Source organism: Lepisosteus oculatus, chromosome 2 (genome assembly GCF_040954835.1).
Source record: "Lepisosteus oculatus isolate fLepOcu1 chromosome 2, fLepOcu1.hap2, whole genome shotgun sequence".
NCBI lineage: Eukaryota > Metazoa > Chordata > Actinopteri > Semionotiformes > Lepisosteidae > Lepisosteus > Lepisosteus oculatus.
The window spans coordinates 15,877,372-15,897,157 of record NC_090697.1 but is presented as its reverse complement, the minus strand read 5'-3'; the positions used below and the strand labels follow the sequence as shown (position 1 = coordinate 15,897,157).

At 38.0% G+C, this 19,786-nt stretch overlaps 1 protein-coding gene across 1 annotated transcript in view; it reads left to right on the top strand.

The window, feature by feature from the left end:
- dlgap2a (discs, large (Drosophila) homolog-associated protein 2a) overlaps nt 1-19,786 on the top strand; it is a 404,450-nt gene that overhangs the window by 17,112 nt on the left and 367,552 nt on the right. Inside the window, exon 2 of the mRNA XM_069197514.1 lies at nt 5,432-5,486. Within this exon, the coding sequence (XP_069053615.1) occupies nt 5,432-5,486 (55 nt within the window). The remainder of the gene's footprint in view (nt 1-5,431; nt 5,487-19,786) is intronic.

Below are 19,786 nucleotides of genomic sequence, written 5' to 3'. Positions count from 1 at the left end.
AGAAGCTATAATGCCCTGAATGCCTTTGATTAAGTATAGGCATTGTTAGTTGTAAAACTCCAGTGTACAGACTGACAGACAGACCTAATTCAAATTGAAGGACAAGAAAATAAAGACTGGATAATACCATCTGAGCGATAAGTTGTGCATAGAATTATTCCTGTTTTCTAATTCCTAATTCTTCTGTAACAAGCTCAGTGTCAAATAAACTGGTTATTTTCTTCACCCATAAACTCCTTCTCTAACATAACGGTTGAAGTAAAAGGTAAATTTACTGCACTAATATGATAAGTGCAGCTTTGCCCCCTCTGGGATTTGACCACATGGCCATTGATGGGCAGCTCCACTCCCCAGACAGCAGAGAATTCCCCTACTCAAAAAAGCCAGGTCTCTCACCACAGGAGACCCTGTTACACCACATCATCTTCTGACATCTGACGGTCTCACTGTCCTGTTACACAGACTTGAATATAAGTGGAAAGTCATCCTCACTTCCAGTTCATTAAATGACATAAACCAAAGATCTTGGCTACCACTGATAGGCTCTCACAGGTGTCAGGATGAAGTACTACTGCATGGTTTACCACACAGCCTAATACAAACTTGGAATGATCTTTTAATTTCCTAGAACCCCCCAAAAAACTTCATAGGATTATTTATTATGTAAGCAGTGGTAAGGTCTATCCACTTTTCTGCCCACTCGCCCTGCAGAGTCTCTTTTTTTCTTCAGTATAAAAGGAATCAAACAATGCAATGCTTTTCTTCTACTTAATCCAGTAGTGTTACTACTTGTGATCTCAGTGTGCAGCTTCACAATCAGTTCAGTCTTCCTCTGTTTTAAAATTCAACATTTTTCTTGCAGAACAGTACTATAGAGCCACAAGGATGTCTGGGTTTAATTCCATTTAGGCTCATAATTACTAAATTGAAACAATTAAGTTTAAATTAAGGTATTTAGCTAAAATTTCAAATTTAAGGACACCTTCAAAACCTGTTATCATGGAAAACAGCTCATGATAATTGTTATTCTATGCTGAGCACAGGACACATCTACAGATCTAAGATGTCCTTTGGAGAAATATGTGATTATGGAAAGTGAGAGAACATCTGAAATCCTGTGATTATTTCAAATTAAATCATTACCGTATCTGTTTTTTCTTGCTTTATTAGTGTACAGTTAAACACTAGGTTATAGGTTACAGATTTAAAATAAATTATTCAACTTCCAATTTTTAATATGCAAACATTTGAAAACCAGTTAAGTTTTGCTTACTTAATGTTCTTTCCTCTTTATCACAGTGCCAAGCTTTTTATCTTTGAATAGAACCATGCTGTTTTTTTAAATTAAATTGAACAGATAAACAATTATTCCCTATCTGGAATCCAAGGGGACCTTAACTGTAGTACTGTGCCTGGGATACCCTCACTGGGGAAGGGCATTTGCAAAATTAGGATCCTTCTTGTGGTAACAAAGGCAAAATATGTACTATTAGCCTCAAAATAAAGTTTTCTTTTATGTACTTTAAATTTAGTCTTATCATAAGGGTTCTGCATTATTAATTGACTATATATTTCTGTGAAATATTTTGGAACTTTCCAGCCACTGGCATACAGTAGAATACTATTCTTTTGTCTCATAATTCTTGCAGCAACATGAATGTGGTAATGGTACTACTTTTTAAGTGCATATTGCCAATCACAATTTTCCAGAATAAAGAATCCAGGTCATTTAGTGTTCCCAATGACATACTGTATGTGTTTTACAGAGACCTGCTATTTTAAAATAATAAAATTAAAATGAGAGAATTAAAAGTAGAATCTGTTGTGTGTCGGTGCATCTGGTTTATGTATTAAAATAACTGTGTCTATGGTTGTGTGGGTCAGGTGAGAGATTGTGATGGTGATCCAATATCATTTATTCCTCATGTCTGGATTAGTCCATTGGTCTGCTATCTCAGGATTCATGAGAAACTTTTTATCTTTGGAGGAAATATAGTTCTATTAAAAGAAGGAAAATTATACATGGTTGTTTAATGTTTTGTAGTATTATGATTGTAAAACAGCATGTACAATAGAGCATATATTATACAGGAGTGAAACCAATTTTTTTAAAGGTGTTGTATATTATGGGGAATTCATATCATGAATCCTTTAAATATGTAAATCTTATTTTTTAACTTCCTCTGTCCACTCATCTGTCTGCATGCTTACTGTTCCTCTACCCATTCATCTCCACCTTTTCATCCCTTTCCCTCAGCTGATGACTTTGCTTCATTCTTCATCACTAAAATTCCAAACATCTGCAAACTCTTCATTCTTTACCTCCATCTTTACCCGCCCCCCACCTTCAGCCTATACCTCTCCCTTCCTTGTTCCTCCTTTGACACCCTCCCCCACTTCTCCAACTTCAGATCCCTGTCTGACTGACCTCTCTTCCTTGTTCCTATAAACTTACAACCTGCATTTAGAAACCCATCCCTACCCACCTCTTCTGGGCTGCTGTCCATAATCTCTTCTAACATTCTGGCTACACTTACTGAGTTGCAGATCTCTAGCTTCTTACACTCAGTTCTCCTCCTGCTTTGCCAATCACACTTCCCAGGTCTCTTTGATATAGCTTGCTCTCCTTGCCTCACTCTACTGGTGTCCCTCAAAGCTCTGTGCTGCATTCTCTGCTGTTCTCTCTTTACACCTGCTTCCTGGGACTTCTGATCTCCTCTCACAGTTTTTCACACCATGTTTATAAAGATGATGGTCATCTGTTAGTTGAACTGTAGTTCACACATACATAAAGTATGGAGCATAAAGCGGGTTATTTTGAATACTTTTTACACTCCGTGACAGACTACCCTTTTATATGTGTTTTAAATGTGTTGACTTTGCACAGTTCATATCAGTTTGGTTTATTTTTGGTTATATCTCACCAGTGTTGGAAAAAATGACATATTAAACATTGACTTTCGTAATGCCTCCCAAGGCAGGAACACTGAGTGGTAGCACTTTTTCTAGGATGCAAGTGTCTTTAAAAGACCACAGTTATAGGGAGTCAATGATTCGTGGATTAGATATACAGTCTGCCTACTTACCTGTCTACAGACAGAGACAGAGAGCTGACAGCTTATCCGCAGTGCTGGACACAGAAGGAAGCAAGAGTGTTTCTCCGGAGCAGTATGCTTTGAGGTTGTGCTCACCTGGTGGAAGCGCGACAGCAGGAGTGGCTGACCTGGAGCGACGGAAGTGCAGGCACATGTTTGCCTGCAGCGGTGGCGCGTGAGGCGCTGCATTGGCCCGGCCAATAACATTGCAGCCTCCTGGGTTGAAACGTCAGTTAAGCGGAATTACGCAGAAGTCGAAAAGCTGGGTGCAGTGTGTCCCGGCAGAGCAACAGAGTATGGCTGAGATGCCGACGAGATGCCAATGCCGACGGGAAGTTGAAGAGCAGGCTGGGTGGGTGTGAGGTGTGATGGCAGCTTGTAGAGGTTGAACTTACACCAAGGTGCTCCAAGGCCTAGTTACACCAAACATAACCTGGTGACACGGGGTTGAGGCTGTAGGTCGGCATGAAGTGGAAAGGCAGGCTGGAGGAACATGAGGTGAACCAGTAGCTACCGATGTGTTATAGTCACACCGAGGGGGAGGGTGCTCCAAGACAATGTTACAGTGAGGAGCTGGAAGAGGCTCTGGAATAGTAACAGACTTGGTCGTTTCCATGTCAGACCTCTAGTAAGATGACATAGGCTGTAGAGTGGTTCCGGACAAATGGGAACAATCATATGAGGATTTACACCCATTAGTATCTGCAAGGGATTTGTGTGAGAAGCTGCTGTTTGTGTCCCCCTGCTCTGAGTCCGTGAGTAAAGGGCCAGGGCATGGGCAGTGACATACCTTAGCAAGCAAGTAGTTCAGTAGGATCTTAAGTATGATCTCGTAAGGAGGTCATAAAAGCTTGGACCTAGCCATCAAAGGGTTATCACAGGGAATGTGGTACCACCAAGGGTGGTGTAACTTAGTGTATTTAATCAATGACCTGGGATACTGTGAGTGAAGGACAAGCAAAGCACAGGAAACTAAGGACAGGAGCGCCCTTTAGGTGTAGAGGGCGTGATAGTAACCTTTTGACTGCATTTCGCAGTTTTCACAAATTGTATTTTAAGGTTATTGTATAGAGAAATTAGAGAAATTATGTGTTTTTTTTTCAAAATCAAAACAGATTGCCCAACAATTACATTCACAAAGAAAATTGTTTTACACACAGTACAGTAGATTTTGTATGAGGACAATCATTAAGTAAATGTAAGATCTTTTGAGGCAAACATAAACTCATTTTATTAAATACTTATTATTTAGTCCAGGTGGGTAGCTGCGTCAGCATGTGTAAGCTGCAAAGGAACAAATAATAGGTTTATTCCATGCTGAAAAGAGAAGAAAGAAAACACAATGATTAGATTGGATTGTTTCCCATGTGTAAGCATTTTCACGATAAATCGATTGATGTGAGCAGTCACACTTGAGAGAGACATTTTGCTTTTAGAGGTCAAAATAAAGAGTCTTGGAGTACGTCATGGCTTGTCTTATTTATACGTATGGTAAATCAGAAGGGCAAAATAAGAAATATATACTTATTTATACACAGAAGCACTGATACAGTGTGAAATGTCTATTATCTCATGCTGTTTTCTTCGACTTTATGGTTATGGTTATGGTAATGCTATCTATGCCCAAACTGTCTCTTTGCTCTGGATGCCAGGACAGGGGGATATTTTGGTAAGGGGTATGTATAGGCTCAGTCAATACAAAAGTATAACATCCATGTTCCCAGTGTAAATTGAGTATGTTTTTATTGTTATTATTTTTGTCATTATTTTAATTAGTCAAGAAATAAGGTGCCATATTCAGCATATTATTTAGTAGTAAGGTCACTTTCACCTCTGACAAATCCCTCACCTCTTCTATTTGACAAAATATCTAAATAACAGAATTCAAATAAAGTATGAAACAGCTAAGTATGAATTACTTAAACATGACAGCACTATTGTATTTGTTTAGCCAGTATAAACTCTATCACCTGAATGCCATGGAGTTCCTGCTGAGATTCTCTTCTGCAAATGTTTTCTGAAACAGTACTCCCAGGGAGCCTTCTGTGAAATATGTAGTTTGTTGCACACATGGCTAAATTGACAAATTATGTATCACTCCTCCCTTCATGTGAAATAAGTGTGCATTTCCAGGTTAAATTCTCTTACATGAAAAAGTGATGGACAGAACAATTCTTTGGATTCTACCCAATATCATCAGTGACAATAGAACACACATTCTAAAAAGTCACCCATTGTAGAATATCGATCATATTAAGAAGGCCTATCCAGACCACTTAGCGACATTGATTTAACTACTACATTTAATAACATTATCTTTCTCATGTCTTCAACAGGTGTTGCCTAGAATTCTGCAGAAGCATTGCTGTATTTTACCTGACAGGAATACAGGTAACAGATAAACTTGTGCATTTGCGTCCAAAGTCCTCCTATTCCCCTTAGGCAGACAGAAAAAAACAGCACACAAAAATATTCATGTCCTCTGGACATTTTAAACAAAATGTGTATTGTTTGAAACAAACTTGTGAAAAGTTTACTTATGCTAGAAATGTATTATTAAAAAATAATTAGAATCCTCCTTGTCATTTAATTTTAAATTCTGGTGTAAATCCTCTTGTTCAGTAAATGGATCTGTGGGAACTCGGAGGTTGTACCTTTAACCAATCATCTGACATGTACAGTATGTGTATATTTATGAACTGTATACTTTATACATTTTTCTTGCTATCAAGAGTCTCATCAAATTAAACTTATGAAATTACTTGTTTTGTGCAGATTGAATGCTCGAATATTTTGGAATTCTTGCTTAGTAAATGGCAAATACTCCAAATTTTTAAAGCATTTTTATTATTAAAAATACTTTTAGAAAAGTAAATAGAGAGACTGGTTTATAATTTTTAATTTTACATAATGTGGTGGCACTTTTACTTTAATTCATGGCACAATAAGACAGCCTTCCTAGGAGTAGCACTTTAAATTACAATCAAATCACAGTGAAACAAGGAAGCAAATGAATAGTTAAATGGACGTTTTCTCCATTATCTTATACTGTCATTTAGACTGCAATTTGCATCAGATAGTTTTATATGCAATTACCAAAAGTTTCCAGACTGAAGAGTATGTGTCTATGTGTACTGAATGGTGACATCACTGCTTACTCCCATTAAGAAAAGAAACAAAATTGGTATAAAATAGATCACGCTGAAGAATAGACAAAAGCACCATTCAAAGTTGAGACAAAAGTCATAAAACAGTGAGAGATAATACAGAGCATAATGGTCACACAGCACATTTAATACAGAATAATAGCTATGAGTAATGCTAGACACAGCCAGTGGCATGTTTTAACTTTTTCTAAATGCACCTTTGATTCAGGTATGGTATAATTGCCGATTTTATACAGTTTTTATACATTTATACATTTGTTTGTCATACAGTTAATTTAGTACCATAGTGCATTTCCTGGAGTTACAGAGACTAGAGTGATTACATTTACTAGATGTATAGTTAGCATATGTTTCTCATTTGCGGCCACTATACTAAGCACTGGCATTAAAGCTATGGGAATACTTCAATCATAAAGCACTTGCAATATGGTAACTAGGGCCGGGCACATAAATTTAAAGATCTTGTTGTCGTGAAAGACTGCCATCCATTTTTCCTTATGAGTGTGCAATAGTATGGATAATTTGGTGGTTTCATGTTTTTTGTCCCAGGTGTTTTTTTTTTCCTTTTCACGATATCTACAATGGGTCTTTTGTTTGGCTTAGTGATAGATTCTGCTTTGGTGCTTTGCATCTGTAGGCAGAGTGATAAACAGAACTCCCGTTGATTATTTCAGCAAATGTTTCTAAATAATTATCAGTTAAATAATTCTATATTTGGAACTGCAGAGAGGTAGTAAATGTAACCTTTGAAATGTTAATATTCAGGCAGGATCATAAGAATACAAAATGCTGGTTTCGCCTTAAAATGTACATGATTATATATATGGTTTTAGGGACATAATAAACATAACAACCTCAATAATTATAAAAATCTATATATTTTATATAGAGATTTTTAGATCAAAGGATTCCGTAGTACTGTACATATAGGAGGATTCCCAGTTAATACCTCACTAGCTACCATTCTGTGCCAGCAGACCCACTTCACAGCTCATCAGGTGAGGAGTGAGAAATGACATCACCAGCTAAAATAAAAGGAGGGATTTAGATTTAGAGCCCAAATCCCAAAGTGGAATCAAGATGGCATCTTAGGGTGTTAACCCTACTCTTATGACTGTGCCGCTGGATCTCTAATCACCAAGTAGTCAGGAACTTGGTTTAACAACTTATCTGATGGATGATTTGTGAACATTTTGGTCCACAGGGAAGTGAAGGAGCATCTCCTGCTCTATCAATGCCATATAACTCAAGGCATATTATTGTGAAAAGAGTATGATACGCTAATTATATAATATAGTGACTATTATTTTATCAATAGGATTGTTGGGCTAGTGTAATTTGCTAGATGTTGAATCTGGTATAAAATACTCAGGGGTGTGTCAGTCAATGCTTATATTTTATTCCTCATTGTCATTTAATCATTAAATTCTGGCTCTTGACACCAAGTGGTTACAGGTCGATAAGAATACACCTTTATGCTGTGGTTCTGACTGTCAGCTATCACAAGCAGCCCGTCAGGGCTTAATGCCAGACCCTGAGGTCCCATAAGCCCTGATGAAACTATATCCATCAACCACCTCCCTTCACTGCTCAGAAGAACAATCTTGCCAGAGCTGTAATCTGAAACAATTACATTGTTGTCGCTGTCAATTGCAATGCCTTTTGGGCAAATAAAAACCTGGTTATTTCCTTGTTCAAGACTGCTGCTCCATGTAAGGTACCCAGTAGCATCATACAGCTTTACCGAGTTTTTTGTTGTAACGGCAGTGTCATCTTTTTTACTGCAGGCCACAAAACATGGGTATTCCAGGCCTCCTATTAACTGCAAATGTAACACACTGCCATTAGTCCAGTCCACTGTCAAAACTGAGAGACTTCCATTTTCACAGTTGTCTGTCACTACTATCTGTCCTTTTGAATTAACTGCCACTCCAAAGGGCTTCATCCAGTTCAGTTTTAGGGAGAAAAGCCTTCTGCCATCCCTAGCGTAAACAGAGACCTGTTTTTTTTCTGGCTCTGCAATCACGATTAAATAGCCCAGGCTGGAGATTGCTATGCCCGCTGGGGATCCCACTTGTTTTGAAGGAGTCTCCTTCATCTTTCTGAAAAAAACCCACATGTCTCTGGAGGAATCCAGCACCTGCACCTTGTTGTTGCTGCAGTCTGTAATAAACACAAACCCGTCGTGAGTTACTGCAACTCCAGTGGGGCAGACTAAGTGACCGCGCCTTCTTCCTTGACTGAGCCGGCTAAGATTGACCAATTTGAAAGCTGAGTTCCTTTTCCTGAAGATTCTTGCACGGCAGCCGTTTTCCTCCGAACAGCTCGGAAAGCCCCAGAATCCTGGCTGATTTACAGACCTCGAACCTTCTGTCAGTGGAGCTCCCGGATGTGTGTCTCCAGACATTCGTGCAGTTGGAGAGTGCTTGCTGGCAATGCATTCTTCCAGATGCATCAGTGTTTGCCTCTGAGACAACAGCTCCATATCACATGCATTATTTATGAGGTGCTCCAGGGACACCGAAAGTCCAGCGAGCTGCTGCTTCTCATCAAAAGAATCTTGTACAATCTTATCCAGAAGCTTTTGCTTTTCTTTGCAATAATCTAAAGCAAAGCGAATCTCCTCTCTGTACCTAAATGCTGCTGACTCAGCTTTCACTACCTTGTGATGAAGGTTTTGTGACATGTGCTTAAGTGCACAGCAAGGGCACAGTAACCTTCAATAAAGAGAATTGGAGAGAAAAAGGAGGGGGAGAGAGAAGAAGAAGCATTGATAATATTTATTTTCAACAAGTTATTGTAATAAGATTTTGTGATTATACTCTCAAGTCCATTCTTTCAGAGACTTTCAGAGATATTCAGAGAAGTCTTGGGATTTGAGATTAAGTTAGCTCAGTACAATAGTACCTGATATATTAATAATCGTATACATATCCACAACATTGCAGTACTTCACAGTGTGGAGGAATGGCGTGACTGAAATTAGGAATGAATATACTTTTTAATGTTGTACATTCACAATTTTGAATTTGTTTTACTTTCCCAGATATGCTTTTTTTCATTTTTTTTTTCATTCTGTACTTCAATTTTCAAAAGACTGTTCCTATAGAGAGCTTTTAACTAAATTGGCTTATACAGTGCCTTCCAGAAGTATTCAGACCCTTACTATGGTGTTCCATTTCCTGAAATTACAAAATGTTGGTGCAAAGTGTTTTGTTGTTTAGTGAAACATCTTGGAGAAAGCGCATCACAACTGACTGGCACTTGGATAGAGATTAAAATGTGTTTTCTTGGATATGTAATAAATTTGGCAATGTCCTCTCTTCTCATGGGTTTTACAGCTATTAATGTAACTATGAAATATAAAATGCACAATTAAGGTAATGTTGTGCATTTAAGGGTATAACACAATACTCAAAATGTCTTCAGGAGACAAGAATTAATAATCTGTACATTCCAGCTTTAATTATACAGTAATAATGGGAAGTTTTATTGTTTCGATATTGCAGTTGTATACTGTATTTTGTTTTTCACTAAAAATAAATTTGTTTATGTGAGTATACAGAATATGAGTAAGACAATATTGTCAGAAATACAAGCTACACAACCTACCAGGATTCATATTTATGGATCATAGATTCATTTATCCCAATTTTTAGAAGTTTGTAGTGTTTGTTTTATGAATTTTTTATATAAGTTTCTCTAGTTATAGTGTGATACTGTATAGAGTATAGAACTAGTCTTAATACAATATTTGTGTTTTAAACCACAAATTACATCCAATTGAAGTTAGAAAGTTGTAAATGGCAGAGTACTGTAAGAAATCTTTAAAGATTATGTCTATGTGGATTCTGTGCACTGGTGTGTTTTCTAGTGTATCAGAGTAACTGTTCATCCATGAACAGTGCTTCACAAGACACAATCTGATGCAAATTCCTCTCTATGAATTCTGAATGTACTAATTCTGCATATGCTCTCTTTTAAATTGCTCCCAGGCAATTACATACAGTATAATAACAAAGGGAATGTCTATTGGAAGCAGCTTTTTTATTCTGAAAAAGATCTCTGAAACTTAAATCTGTATTTATATTTTCATTGTCATGGAAAAGAACAGAATTGTGTAGTTCAATTTCATACTATAAACCATATTGAAGAAACTCCTCTTTATACATTTGAAAGACTGTGTTCATAAAACTGTAGCTGAATGCATTTAAAATGAGTAGTTTATTGGTTTGCAATATAAAGTTATACATATAATTTATGTGATAAATGTGTTACGTTTTAGAGAAATAAACCATAAAACAATTATATGCAGTATCTTCTGGCAGAACCATGAAATGAAACTGAAAACTAAAATATTGGTTCTGAAGAAGCAAAAACTATACAATTGTAAACAGTATGTTAAACTTTTCAGTACCACAGTTCACTGGCTTTGAGAGAGAAAAAAATGTTCATGTTGCATGGAAATAAATTAATTTACATTTAGTATATACGAAAGATTTTTAATTCCTTAAAAAAATGTGATATTTCAGATATTGAAAACGTTTAGGGAATCTCTTTGTCCTGATGACAAACTCTATCTTTCCAACCCTAAGAGTGAGGCAGATGTTGCACAAACCTTTGACAGGACATGCAGAAGAACTTGATTCTTTCATCCGGATGTTTTCTGCAATAACACTTTTCTGTGTCAACATCTTGGACATTATTTATGTATCCAATGATGGCAAAATTATCAGCAAGGTCCATCGCGTTTAAGCTTGAGAGTGTTGTCATCTGCCTGCAACTTGGACATTGGATGCTTCCTTCGCAGTTATCCTGAGCATTCTGTCCCACAGCCCCTTTTAAAATCTCTTTGAGACATTTTAAGCAGAAGGTATGTCCACACTGCAGCAGCTTTGGTCTTTGGTCTTTCTCATTATACAGCTCAGTGCAGACAAGACAGGCTAAAATTGAATTTGCTGAGAGGTTGAGAGCGTTCATGGTTCCCTTATGTGCTGAGCAAGTTTTTCACACTGTGCTCAGTGTGGTGGCTGGAATTGTGTCGCTAACACACCATTTAACAAAATGCCATAATTCTTCTTGTGTGTGAGAATTCACCTGCAGGAATTAGCATCTGTTACAAGGCTTATATAGTGTTGCATGGAATACAGGAGCATGGCAACCTGTTTGTTTGTTTGATAAACATTCCTGTGGAGGGAGTCTAATCTCTTATCAACCAAAGTCACTTATGCAGCAAATATTTGTCATTCACAAATCCAGAGTAAATACCGGAACATGAATGCAAACTCTGCTTGAAGGATGAGTGATCTATTTTGTTTTAGAGTATTACACATACTGTATAAAGCAAGTTCAGGCATGTTTTGTAAGTGTAAAGCTCTTGAGTTGTGCTCTTGGAATATAATATATGATAACAGAATAGCAACAAAACCTTCATATAATAAAGTTATGTTAGGGATACGCCTAATCTTATGTAATGAAATACACAACAGTCTGAGAATGTCTGAGAAATGAATTATTAATGATCAAAATCTGGCTGAATCTTTGCAAACATCTTTATAAGTAAATCAGATTTTAATCTTCACTTGAAATGATCGAGATCATTCATAATTTGTTTCTGAATACAAATGTGACGGTTGTGCTGCTATGGACGGTTTTGCAGAGTGAATGCTGAACAAACAAGAGTGCCGGACTGTATAGAGGTCTGTGCGATGTTTTGCCACTCTTCCTGTGCAGGTGCATTCAGGCCCACAGCAATGACTATATGACCAATGGCCATATTTCTGATCATAGCTGTCTCCTCTTGATGGTATTGAAATGTTGGTCCCACAAGTGTTCAGTTAGCCTGAGTTCAGGTGAAAAAGCAGACCATAGCAAGACCTTGGCATTTGTGCCATTGTAGCCCCAATGGTTTTAATGTTTTCATTTGTAAGTGAAGATAGCTCCTCCTGGCTTATTCCACTAGTTTTACATTTGCCCCTGTGAAACTGTGAAATTGTTCCATACCTTATAAGTCCTCTGTTCATTAATCAATTTCACAATTAATTTTAAACTATTAATGATTTCATAAAGGTAAATTCCACACTGCCAAGTAGAAAGAAGAATCAAAATGTTTTGGCTCTTGAGCATTCTTTCAGTGTGAGGAAGAGGCAATAAGGTAGAAGGAATACAAAGGACAAGACAACAAAGGTCAGAGCAGGTGAGAAAGTGTGTTCAAATGAAGGGAGATGTGAATGAGAGGTGTGAAAAAAGCTGAAATCTTTAAATTAGTAGAGAGGATTTAAAAATAAATTTAGAGAAGGGGTAGATGTGATCAAAGTCTAAGGAAAATTTTGGCTTCTCATGTTTTTCTGCAGTAGGAGTCCTGAAATCTGTGTAAAAGGATACAGACTGAAAGGTTAGTAAAATCATGGCTAGGAGACATGAAATAGGAAAGTATCAGCTTAAAATAATTTCTGATTTCCACCGTTCTGACTTGTTCTCTGAAATAGTCAGCCAGTATGTTGTGTAAATAGGGTGGTCTGGGAAAATGTCTCCAGTTGAGGGCTCATCCTGTAAACTGGACATCTTACAGTAGATGATTCCAGGGCATAGAAAAGGTGTTGGGGTGGAAGAGAATCACCAGTGGAATTTGGTTCTCAGTCTGAGAAGTCTTCGTCAGGTTGATGTTACAGGAATTTTGGGGGGCTCAGATAAGAACCTGTGAATACAACGTGTATGATATCCCCTGTAAATGAGAACGTAGTATTAGTATTCTTATTGTATGGTTATCTGGACTGTGTTTTACATCATTCTTCCACCTCAGAAATATTGTCACACTGTGTTCTATGTTGTCGCTAATTGTAGTTGAAAAGATGGTCAACACTTTTGTATTCTCTCAATTCAAATACTGTAACTCCCTGCTAGCTGGGATATCTAAAGCCACACTGGACAAACTTCAGTGTATCCAGTCCAGTATGTCCACTTCAGAATAATATAAATTATAAAATTATTAGTTGTGAATGTAAGTGTAGAGGATTATTTCACACTGTCGATGTAGTAAATGACTGTCTTCAATGTCATTTAATGTTGGAAAGTAGTAAATGTTGTTACATCTAACATGAAACATTACAAGTGACCTTTTACTCGTGTTGCAAACTATGTTGTAATGGTTTAAAATCATGTAGTTTAACGGGTAAACGCACATCATCCTCCAAAAAGACGAACCTATCAGGTGCTGAGAAAAACAATTGCAGAAAAGAGGAACAGGATAAGCAATCTCAAAACAGTTACTCCAAATCAAGTCACCATAACAATTTCATTGTGTTCTGAGCCTGTCAGATCCATGTAACTAGCGAACGGTAGACAAGCCACATTTTGTAGCTAGACATGTAGACTAATTGAGGTCTTTTGCTAGACATTAATGGATTCACATTTCATGTTATTACTTTCAGTGTTGAAATACATTATCTTTAATGTGTTCGTCTTGTTCTTTTTTGTTAGTTATTTATTATGTGTTCTTCAAAGCTGGTCAATAAAAGTTTTCAAGTTACATAATTAATTTATTTAATTGTTCTAAATAATACAATAAAGTTTGGGTGGGAGCTGATAATGTTAATAATAGGAGTGTATTCGCAAATTGTGATCTTGGGTGACCTCTTTCCAAGATCTTGCCTAGGGCCCCCCAAAAACTAGAAGGGCTTTACCCTCCCCACTGTAGTTCTACCCTCCCCAACCTCTAAGTCTACGTCTGACCTCTATGTCCCCCATGCCAGGTTACGTACTATGACAGGGCCTTTTCTTACTATGCCCCAAAGCTCTGAGATTCTATCCATAATGATATCAGAGAGTCACCTTCCCTGAGCACTTTCAAATCAAGACTCAAAACCTTGTTCTTTGAAGGGCTTTTATTTAACTGGTTCTGTGTCTGCCCCTCTGCTTTCCTACCATATTGCAGAACCTTATTGTAAGTGTGTAATTCAGTTGTCTCCTCTCATTGTTTGTTTTTTTTCTTACTGGGAAGGGCTTTGAGAACCCACTTTTAAAGACACTGTATAAATAATCCATTATTAAGCTGAACAAGGCTGTGTCAATACCAAACGTAATGAGATGTCTATCTGTGTGTCTGGTCTTTCAATTGTTAAATGTGCAAAATATAAAGTACAGTAGAGGTGGCAAGACATAGCCCTGTGGTGATCCAGCGGACCAAAAGCAGAAAGTAGACTAAAACTATCACATACAATAGCTGATCTGCACAAAATTGCAGAACTCTTCCACACACATTATCTGGACCTGTTTTGTCTATATTTCTTCTAAATTGTATATGCACCTTTCCATGACCTGATACTTAGCTTTTTCTAATCTCCCTTTTAATCCCTGTCTGAACTGCCTTTCTGAGCTATGTGACTCCTTGAGAAAAGCAAGTTTCTCTTTAAGAAGCGCATGTTTGAGACTTTTGGTTACCCAGAGTTTGTTATTGGGGAAAAACCTAATAGCTTTTGGTACAGTAAGAATGATGGAGTCTACACAGAAAGAACTGTAATCCAGTACTACATCAGCAAGTTCATGAATATCCTTTGATGTATCTTTAAACACACCCCATTGCGTGCAGTCAAAACAACTCATTAATTAATTTATCCCAGACTTTTCTGTTCTTGTGTCTAGTTTGCTTCTCTTGAACAGCAGCTGAGATGGGCTTTTCTTGTGTCAGAGTTGTTGCATAGTGGAGGTCTTGCAAGAGAAGAGTAGGCATTTGGAATTGTCCTGGAGCAACAATTGATAATGCTATTCAACAATGTGTAGCAGGTCACATATTGATAATATGTGCAAAGTCTACTTTTTATTGTGCAACTGTTAAAATCCCCTAAAATGAATTTTGGAGCATCCACTTTCACCATTTCATATGCCTTTTCTACTGTTGCTTTAGGCGGAATGTATGTCACGGGAGTCTGTTCTGACGTCCGTGAAGTGCGTTGCTGCATTGTTGAAGACCCTATGCGGGAGGGTATAATCCGGTAATGACTGGAGTAGGACATCAGGGGAAGGTACAGCAGGGTTAGGATGGGTTGACAGACAGGGGGCAGTGACTGTAGTGATCCGGTGCACGGGGGGAAATGCGGAAGCAACCAAGTCCAGGGAAGTCCGAAACGGGAAGTCAGGGCGCAGTCCGTAATCCAAAGGCCGGGAGATCCATCTAAGTCGAGGATGATAAAAATCCCTGGGAACGGGAACCAAGACAGGGAATACAGAGGACTAAAACATTTACGGGACCAGGCACTCCGACCAGGTGCTCCATGCCCCGGACTCAGTAGGTCAGGATGCTGGGGTGAAGCCTATGCCGTCGGGCCACTCCAGGCGTCCGTCTTCCTATGCTGAGCCAGGAACTGGGGAGACGCTAGGCTTTTAAACCAACATACTGTACAAACGAGACACACCGGGAAATAATAGAACCTAATCATAACAGAAAAGGGTAGGAGCGCCCTCTAGAGGAGGGACATGGAACATAACATGTAAATGTATTTGTTATAAAAAGGTGCAGGAACTCTCTAGGGAGATAGAAGTGACACAAAGAAAGGCTTAAGATAAGAAAAGACTATTAATCCCGAAGGGAAATTGAGGCGTTACAGCAGCCCAGCACAAGAAAGACAAGACAGACATCGAACAAGACAGACATCGAGATTGAAAATTAAAATTAAAAATAAACTACAACATTAGAGTAAGTTCAATGTCAGGCGTGACATGGTTTTGACAACAATGGTTATTTATCATTAGACAGACACCTCCACCTTGATATGAACCTTTGCTTCCACTGTCTCTATGGAAATCTCATCATTGTCATTCTTTATGGTCTCTTTTAACCAAATCTCTGTAAAAGCAAGTACACAGGCATTGCAAAAACCTGTATGTTAGCATGCACTTTGTTCAAATTGCCTTTCAATGACTGAATATTAGACAGAATCATAGTTGGCAAACGAGTTTATTCTTCCTCTGCTGAAGTTTCTTTTTCAATTCATCCCTCCTGCTGTGTTTACATTTGATGATAATCCATATTGTGTGTAAGACACAACATGGCTTGAGGAAGTTTAGAAAACAGTGTATTTAAAGGTTGGAAATATTTCATCCTTAAAGTTATTCTCGGCTGTACTTCAAACCATCGTTGCCAACATCCAGTACAATCCAGCCATTAACAGATAGAGCCAGGTAGTCCACTGAAAACAACAACAGCTACAGCAAAGCAAGAACCTTGATGAGTTTCACCATATCATTGACGATCATCCTGCACTTTTACAGATACCAAACAATCAAAAGGTTGTGTATAAATAATGAAAAACAGGGAAAATAATAATTAATAATTGCTTATACTTATATAGCGCTTTTCTGGACATTCCACTCAAAGTGCTTTACAGGTGCTTTGAGTGGAATGTCCACCCTTAAAGTACAGGTGATGTTTGTGAAAGCAACACAACTTCCATGAATTGCTGTTGCTGCTCTGTCAGGACTTGTTGTTGACCTTGGTGTTGAGCATGAAAATCCACAACACATTGTCCGTCTTCAGTCTTTTCTCCTTGTTGTGGCTTGTTCTTCTCTTCACCTTTCGCCGTCTCTCAGTTGCCATCTCCCTAAGTGCTTGTAAGGCTGTCTGTCATGACACTTTCACAGAGCTCCAGTGTATGCTCCAGTCCAGCTCAATCTCCGTACTCCTGCAAAAGACCTTATCTGGGACCCGAGAAGGAAATGCTTAATAGTATGAAATTAAAATTAAACACTGATTTTTTTTATGTGAAATTAAACAGATTTTTTATTTCCATTTTTTGCAGTTCTAAAGGGAATAGAACAGCTGAAAAATAAAAGGATTTGCATACTGTATATTCAAGCTGATTCAATGGAATTAATTTTCAGTTTTTTTGCTATTAATTAATGATTTTATTTGATTAATTGTTGTCAACTGATTAACATTTCCTTGAATATTTACTAATTTCCCCATTTGAAAGAAGTACTTTGCAAAAGCTGGAAAGCCTTGTCCTTTTTGTTTTGGGGCCGCAGGCTTATGTTAAATCAAGAGTTATCATGCCATGACAGGCTACTTTATAATGGCTATTGCAGTGTAATAACTCTGCTTTAAACTGGCCATTAGTTTCTTTGCCTTAATTGAGAAAGAACCTTCAGTGATTAAGTTAGTTTAAATGTTTCACTTCTACCGTAAGCTAAATATTGGAAAAAAGATGAAAGTCTAAAACGTATTTAAGTGAGTGTATATTCAAATATTTGTATTCCAATTTAAAATTTAATTTTTTATTTAAACAATTTAAAAAGAAGAATCATTCTTCTATACATTTATATATTATTTTCCAACTATAACTTTCTTGAACTCCGGAGAATGCTTATCTTCAAAAAAGCATGACAGAGAGTGAGGAGAAATGCATTTAAAATATTTAAAGATATTTTAAGTTTATGAAACAAATGCCATCATTTAAAATACATTATCAATGGTGTCAAACTAATTTAATAAGCTTTGATTTGACAAAGTTTAATTGTGAAGGATGTTTTATTTTAATTTACCTTTCTTGTGTAACCAGTTTAATGGTATTAACATTTATTGTTATTGTTAAGAAAATAAGAAAATATGTACAGTTGTTATTCATTATTTAAATAATATTCAAAAATATGTTGCGTCTTTCATAATCACATTTTTTTGCCTGGTCATTCACATATGCTCGTGTTAGAGCAGTTTTTGCTGTTCAGTTTTTCTTTAACATCTAAACAGGAAAAAATGTTTTGGTCTCTGGTGAGTGTGTTGTAACCTTAAAAACCCATGTGCATATAAAGCTGCAGTACTAAAAGGAGATCTTTAAAATGCTATCAGGACATACTGTATTAGCAAATACATCCTCAATTTTCTCTTACTTTCAAGCCTGAGCTTCACGCAGCAGCTCATCATCAAGTCATGTCAGTTCCTGAAGTCTGTTGATGGGGTCAAACAGGTCAGGAACACTGGAGTGCGTGTCCGGCTAAACTTGTCATTGACAATTATTAAATGAATAATGTATTTTATTTTGCTGTCACAATTGTTCCTTCCTTAAGAGTTTTATGTTTACATGTAGTAAAAGACATAGTACTTAAAGAGGATCATAGAGAAACTGTAACTATTGTCCGAAGATTTATTTTTCTAAGGAAGAAGAAACCCATAAAACACAGGCAGAAGATACAAACTGCACACAGACAGTACCACAGGAATTGAATCCAGGGTCCCAGCACTGCAAGGTACTGTAGCAATGCTGCCCATCTCACCACTGCGCTACACAAGAGAGAAAAATAATTTTAAGAAGCACTATTCTCTCTCCATAACCTCAAAATGGCAGTAGAGGAGGCATCAGCAGACCATTTGGCCAAAGAATCGTTTCACAAGACGCTGAAGAAGCTAATTAATAAAAAAAAATAGGCTAGAGCAAAGTCTAGCATCCAGATAAAACGGGAATGTTCTGGATGAAACTGTATCTCCCAGGCATACGTCTTGAATGTGGGAATTTAAAGCACAGGGATTTAAGGCTGACTGAGTGATCCGAGTGGCCGAGTTCTGTGCAGTAATTCGGCCGGTAACATGATAAAGCCAGACTTGATGTACCTAAATGCAAATCCCAGGGCATTACATTGCAAAAATAAGACCTCTTGCCCATTTACTGGCAGTCAAAAAAGGCTTGGTTGACTACACAGATGTTTCTGGACTGGTTTCATAAATCCTTTGTATTCTGCAAATTTTGAAGTTTTACTATATGTATAATAAGCTTTTTATATAGCGCCTTTAAAAGTTGCTTCTCAAAGCACTTTACAGAACAACAATACAAAAAAATACACAAAATATGTGCATTGAATATACACAATGAGAAGAGATACAGTAGGAGTAAAGGGGCACAGAGAACCAGTTTGTAATGGGAGCTGGTCCAGGCTTCTGTGAAACGTAGTCCAGGACCCTATGCAATCCGGAAGTAAGTGGAGAAGGACAACAGGGAAAAGATGTAGAGGATCAGAACTGTCACGGACGTCCAAAGGGACTTACCATGGGGAGCAGGAGAGCGGAAAAAGACCCATATGCGTAGCGGTGAGACAGGAAAAAGGCCCGGGCTCATTAGTGCAAAGAGTTCAGGAATGCTGTATAGAAACCTATGCCCTCAGGGAGCGGACGTGGGGCGCCCTGGTGCTAGGCGGGTCTCAGGACATCCGAACGTCAATGCTGAGCGAGGACAGAGTGCAAGACCCGGAAATATATAGCCCAAGGGAAAGAGAGGGACAGGACAGAGAAGGAGTGCCCCCTGGCTGCAGAGGGCGTGACAAGAACGGGCTGACAGACGGGGGCATGGCGATGGCAAACATGTCCAAACAGTCCAAAGTCCAACACCGGGGATCCAACCACGACGAAACAAACACAGTTCAAAACTGGAACAGGATCCGGAACAGGGAGAGGGAAAAAAATGAAGGTAGCGAGGCCAGGACACTGTGATGAACCCTATGTCATCGGGTCTCTCCTGGACCCGCTGCTAGGCGGGCTTCCGG